Consider the following 6,963-nt stretch of genomic DNA (forward strand, 5'->3'; position numbering starts at 1 on the left):
GAAATGCACATAGGCTGTGTGGTTTTATTGTGGTTTTACACTTAAACTCGTAAATCTCAACTATTCAGCTTTTATACAATATGGTTACTGTTAAGAACAGAAGGAGCAAACTCACCAAAATCACAGAGTTTGAGAACATCCTCATTGCTGATGAGGAGGTTCTCTGGTTTAATATCTGGAAGAGAGATGCAGACAAAAGGCTGTTACAACATGTGTCAATCATTGTCCTGTGATATTCCAACACACTTATGAAACACACAATAAAAACATGTCTTCAATCTCCACTTTGCAAAGTTAAAATTCTGTCTGAGCCTCAGTTTTTGCTGTCATTAACACGTTTTCTGAAAATCCAAATTATAGTGTAAGAACTTGAAGGCTTCAAGATGTAATTTGTATACATAAGAGCAAAACATTACTACACATATAAAACCTACTTCGTAACAAATGATTTCTGGAGTCAGTCTGTGAATTGATCAAGTCAGACTGAGAGACCTTTTGTGCAGAACTTCGTGGCATCTAGCAGTGACGTTGCAGACTGCAGTCAACTGAATACCGCTGCTTTCCCAAGTGTGTACAGAAACTAGAATGGCTGCAACTTCAAGGTAAAAATGCAAAAGCCCCTTTCTAGAGTCAGTGTATATTTGTCTGTTCTGGGCTACTGCAGAAACACGGTGAATGCTTTTGGAAGACGATTTCCTCCGTCTGTAGACCTAAAGAGGTGATTCTAATCTAACAAAAACGACCATTTGCAGCTAGAGGTGATTACAAACTCATGAAAACACAATTATGAACTCTATATTCCATTTCCGCTGATAAATCCCTCCAAATCCTTCCCACTGGACATTTAAAGGTTCTGTGTGCAACATTTCAAAACCACTGGGTGTTGCTAGAGCAACAACATCTCAGACCTTTCTCCTCCCTTCACTTTCACTTACAACCAGAGAGGTTGTATATGCGAGAGCCAACAAAAAATAATCCAGCCACAACCAGTCACCCACGCTAACATTATAAAATACATGGGATGTGCAACATTGGTAGTTTCATCAGTCTGTTAAAGTGATGAGTCACTTTTCCAATGTACATTCAGATGTACCCCCAGTAGTGTCGGAGAGAGCGGCCGTACACACAGTGGTGATATTTGTTATTCACACAAGACGAGACAAGACACCAAGTGGTGAAAAATGCACAACATTGCATAAGCAAGCAAAAGACTCAATCTAATCAAAGCTAATAGCGGCTTATCAAAGTGTCCACATCACTAACAGCCTAGCATATTTATGATTTCCTAACCACTGAAAATGAATTTGTAATGTTTATCTAACTAAAAGAGCAGATCCTGATTTATCTTGTCCCCATGTCGGGGATAATTTAGAACAAATGGATCCTGCTGCTGTTTGACGCTGCAGGTACTTAATAAACTCAGAGGAAAGACTCCTAAAAACAGCTGGAAGCAACAAACCAAACTGTGACTCTATGTGTGACAACACACCTGAGGGGTGTACTCAGAAACAAGCATAGCCGGCAGGTTTTTTTGTGTAAGTCGGCCCCACAATAACCAAAGCCCCAGTCAGACTTCACAGGTATCACAATGGTGGTTATCGACTTTCTTTGTTAACTAAAGCTTTTTCGACACAGGCGTTTAACGTGCTGTGACTCTTTCTCCGTACAAAATGACACGATCATGTGCAGCTGCTTCAGTCAACAGGTTGTTTTAATGGAGAACAATGAGGAATATAAAAATGTATGATATACTTACTTTACCGATCAATGCAGCCATTTATTTTGTAACTAACAGCAGCACATGATAGATACTAAACTTCAGATATTTAAAGAGGATATTGTCTTGAAGTGCATTTAGGTCTGACACTGGCCCATAAATGCAGGATATCAGTTTATTTTTTGGCCAAATCAAAGCTGAATTAATATTACTGATTGAATATTCTCTTTGACAAATACCAGTAGAAAAATCCCTTTTCTAAACCATTTTCTATTCGCAGCAGTGTATTTATGTGATTTCTGCATCACCAGCTGAATACATGTCTGGTTCCCATAGCAACGTGATGCATAGTGTGTGATTCTGTAACTATACGGCTTCATTCACTGATACTAGGAACGTACAGATTAAAAGGTTTGCAGATAAAACACATTCCCTCAGCTGGGAATCTGTATCGCTCATGAAGAATCGTCTGGAATTTGTTTGAAGGGAGATGCTTCATCCAGCCAATTTAAATCTGAAGCTCTGAACATAACCTGCCAGGGTTACCTCCACAGCATCAGTTATCATGGAGATCTAGCAGGTTAAATAGAGCCACCTTCGTGACACTGAAAACTCTGACTTCAGACTCAACACATACCTCGATAACCCACTAATCTCGCTTCGTAGTCCAGCTTTGTGTCTGACGTGAAGAAAACTCCACAGTGTAACTCTGTAACTGTCCCAATCGACCCTTGTTGCTCATACTGTAATTGTACTGAAGAATCGATTATTCGCCTTTTTTTTGGGAATGTTCTTACACACAAGTTTTTTGGAAGGATATAAGTCTGTTTGTGAATAGAAAGCTTGCTGTTGAACTGCAAATTGACTGCAAAGATGTTGTTTTTTTTATTCATGCTAAGAAACTACCCTCAAAGACATTTTTTATTCTCAATCTTATTTTGATGTTGGCCAAATTTCATATTCATAGCTGTGAATATTTAAACCAAAGGCGCAAACTTGTTGTATTTGAGTCATTACTGTCCTCTTGTTTGACCTCCTTGAATTATTGCACTAATGTTAAGAGAGACCAAAACTGTACGGACAAAATTTGAATTGTAATGAGTAATTTATTTATTTAGTTATATTTTTTTCTTTTTCTGACTGAAACTGAAGCCTTGGACACTTGAGCCTTGAGTCTTGTTCTTGTAAATGTATTGCATATATAATTAAAAGAAAAAAAGCAGCTGTCAGAATCACATCGCCGCCCACATTCATTCACGGTTTGTCTCAATTTCCTCCCACAATCCTCCAGTAACCCAATCCTAACCTTCCACTCAGAATTCCACTCGCATTCATTTACTGTCCGGTCACGTACCTGGTTTTGTATGGTTTGACAAATTTTGTTCCAGTTTTCTTGTTTCTTTCTTGGCTCCCCTCATTATTAATCAATGTCAAACCCGCTACAACTTGCTGTTAAGTCCTGTCTCCATGTCAGGGATAATTCATTTATAAGTACAAGTAACTGATACAGTTATCAGCTCTGTTGTTTCATGTGTTTAAATGGGCTCTCTCACTTTGGAGACACTGGATTCTGACACTATAGGTATACAGAGGAAAGATTCTCTCTCTTGTGTTATGGCTGAATATTGTTGCTGAAATGTGGAAAAAAAATCCTTCCCTCAATCACTTCACACAACTGAAAGTACCTTATGCTTGTGTATTTGTCTGTTGATGTGACTGCGAGCAAATCGGACTTGTGCTTTGTTGAAAGTCTTATCTAACTTGGTCTACGCTAGTAAGATTGCCGTCACAACTTTGACAGAAAAGTATCCAGGGTAGGGATTGCCGATATTAGTGTTTTTTTCCCATATATTGGTATCGGTCCGATGAACAAACTTAGCTGATGTGAAAAACCAATGATTGTCTAACATTAGCGCCTTCGTCTCTAGATTTGATATTGCTGATATTTCACAGATGTTTTTACTTAAATGATCCTGGACTTAAAATATGTTTATGCAATAAAGAAGACTATGTGGTCTCATGTGGTATAGGCTTCTTTTAAATAGTTTTCACGTTCTCACAGTGCTTACTTATACAGATTTTTTGGTGTGAACAAACAATATCAACATCGGTAATACCGGTTATCGGCGATATCAGAAATCTTAATATCGGTATCGGCCAGAAATTTTAATATCCTGCATCACTAGTCCAGGGTGCACATTCAAACACGAAGTCGACACTTTCAATTAACAGAAATGTGCGCATATGTTCTCTCTGCTTGTGTCTGTTTTGTTCAGTGTGTTTCTGTTGCCACGGTGTGTTGGACAGGAGATGGCACGTGTCAGAACAGACACACCTAGGCCCCGTTTACATATAGCAAAAATGGGGATATTTCAATGTGTTTGAGCCTTTGGTTTACACGTAAACGAAGCTACAAGTCACCAAAAACGCAAACCGGCGACTTTATTGCTGCGAGGCAATGATGCTTGACCACTGCACCACCTTGCAACCCCGATCTGACGTGAACAATGTTATTTTTGAAAATATAGATCCGTTTTTGTAAAAACCCAGCTATGTGTAAATGTGACCCTAGACTGGACCACAGCAGACTCAAACAACTCTCATGACTCAAACTTAAAACAGCAGTGGAGACTCTCACACTGAGTCAAAGTGACTCGAGTGCACATAGACTCTAAATTCTGAATGCTCTGGACTTCACTTTTGCTTTTCCAGAGTGGTGTGGGAGGACACTCTCTGTTTATAAGGCAAAGCAGGACCACAGTTTCAAAGGGAGGGACACACAGGCATATTCGTGCATGTGAGTCCCTCCCTTTGAAACTAATGATAGACTAACAGCCAGACAGACTGCCACAATATAGAACAGTGTCTCTCATACATACAGATAAAATATGACTTGGGGTCATAGCTTTTAGATATCTTTACATGATAGATGTATGTTAAACATCTTGCATCTTACACCTTTCAGTGATCAAAATGTGTTTTTGAGATGCAAGACAACACTGATATTTTTGCAGTAGAGGCATAACTGTACAAATAGCAATGCACTCCTCACCTCTGTGTACTATCTCATTCTTGTGACACCAGTTGATGGCTTTGATGAGCTGGTAGATGTAGCTTCGAACTTTATCAGGCGGCGCACCGTTTGGCAGTTCTTCTAAAAGCTCCAGCATGTTCTGCAAACCACAACAAAAATGACCTGTAAAAGGAGCTGGGATGTGCAGCAGCAAACTAAGTGGGTTTTGGCTTCATGAAAGGGTTTTTTAAAATGTACGAGGTGTGTCAGAAAAGTTCCAGGACTGGTGTCACAAAAGATATACTTCAAACCCAAACTACAACTTTTCCCCTTCAGACGATCAACCAGCACGTCTACAAAGAGAGCGTTTCCTTTGTTCAGTGCACGAGAAGAGGCGATAGTTGTAGCAGGACAAGCGGTGGCTGCTTCACCATGACAACATGCCTGCTCACAATGCCCTGAGCATCCGACAGTTCCTGGTTGAGAAGAACATCGCCGTGCTGGAGCAACCTCCCTACTCACCCCACCTGCCTCTGTGTAATTCTTTCTTCTTCCCCAAGTTCAAGAGGGTCATCAAAGGGACCTGTTTTGAAGACATGGACAACATCAAGGTGGCTGTGATGATGGAGCTGCGGAGGATCCTGGAAAAATCCTTCCAGGAGTGCATGGCAGCATGGCAGAGAAGGCTGGGGAAGTGTGTTAGACTCCAGGGGGATTACTTGGAAGGGGAAAACTTGTAGTTTAGGTTTTGGATTTGAAATATATCTTTGGTGACACCGGTCCTGAAACTTTTCTGACACACTTCATAAATGATATAAAAGTCTATTCATCTCCCTGTTTTTTTACATTTTTAAATCAATTTTTGAAAATGTATTTTCAACCCTAAAAGGGGGATGAGAGAGGACACCATGCTAAATGACTGGAGTACAGTATGAAAATAAAACCTGTCATAAAATAAACACTTGGCTGGATACCCTGGCAACACAGTGGGGAATACCATTACTCACCAACAGCACAGTTCATATGTTGCCATGGTGACACTTTTTTTTTTTGTGCTTAACTGAGCAGTCTCAACACCCTGAAACTTAAAAGTAGACTCGAGTCTAGATACAGCAGAAAAGAGAGGAGGAATGTGAGAATAGCACGGAGGCACAGAGAAAGAATAACAGTGGCTTTGTTAAACCCACCCTCTCGACATATTCAAAGACAAGGTAGAGCTTCCCCCTCCTGCGAAAAGCCTCCTTCAGCTCCACGATGTTGTCCTGCTTCAGCGTCCGAAGCATCTTCAGCTCCCGAAGCGTCGTCTCCTTGACCTCCTCATTTTCTGTGTGGAAAATTAAAGAGACGGAGTTGCTGCAGCAGCTCTGCTTTTCCCTTTTAGTCCTTCTCCTTTCCTCCCTCACTCACCTTCGCTGTCTTTGAACTTCTTAATAGCCACCAGCTCATTGGTTTCCTGGGAGGAGACGAGGAAATGAGATGTATTAGGAGCAAACAAAACAAGTTTTTGCGTTAGACGAAAAGCTTCAGCAGCTTTCTCATCGATCCAGCTACACACACAGATAGACACATACGAAGGTACATGGAACACTGAGATCAAAGTACAAGTAAGAAATAGAAAGTATTTGCAGAACAAAATGTGAAACTGAAACAAGAGGACTGGTGAAGATATTTAAATTCACCTCCTGCCCACTCTTAACATGAAAAAAAGTGTCCAAGTTGCCGTGGCACTGCCAACACAATAGCCATGCTGTTGCTCTCATTTCAGTTATTCTACCACAGGGCACTAACAAACACACACACACGTACACAAAACACACGTCTTTTGCATAGTTAATATGCATGTTTGGTCTCCTTCAGTCTCTTGCAGGTTGCTTGATTGACCTTGATGAATTTTGCAAGTCAGTGTGATTGCAGAGTCAGAGCTTTACCGTAGCTTTGCTTCAAATGCTGTGCTGGAATGCTCAAGTTGCCCCATCACAAGATGTGCAGATATATTGAAAAACAATAATAACAATAAAAAAGTTTTTGTGTGTGATTGCATGCTTTATAGAATTATTGTGCATTCAGCAAGTTTACGAAATGATTTAGTTCCAGGAAATGTGATTTTGCTGCAGCTTTTCACAGGTCAGAGTGGCAGTTTCTTTGGTCTTTAAAAAACATAAGATATCTTTTTGCAAACAGAACACTCGCAGGATAATCACACGTTTTATTGGATTTATCTCTGCTGGCTACA

The 6,963-nt window shown here is 40.3% G+C and overlaps 1 protein-coding gene across 1 annotated transcript in view; it reads right to left on the reverse strand.

Annotated features, from left to right (window-relative positions):
- LOC103360760 (cyclin-dependent kinase-like 5) overlaps nt 1-6,013 on the reverse strand; it is a 30,559-nt gene extending 24,546 nt beyond the window's left edge. Inside the window, exons 1-3 of the mRNA XM_008286657.1 lie at nt 5,918-6,013; nt 4,770-4,890; nt 116-175 (exon numbers count right to left, since the gene is read on the reverse strand). Of these exons, the coding sequence (XP_008284879.1) occupies nt 116-175; nt 4,770-4,890; nt 5,918-6,013 (277 nt within the window). The remainder of the gene's footprint in view (nt 1-115; nt 176-4,769; nt 4,891-5,917) is intronic.
- Between the last annotated feature and the right edge of the window lie 950 nt (nt 6,014-6,963).

Source organism: Stegastes partitus, unplaced genomic scaffold, assembly GCF_000690725.1.
Source record: "Stegastes partitus isolate 25-593 unplaced genomic scaffold, Stegastes_partitus-1.0.2 Scaffold462, whole genome shotgun sequence".
NCBI lineage: Eukaryota > Metazoa > Chordata > Actinopteri > Pomacentridae > Stegastes > Stegastes partitus.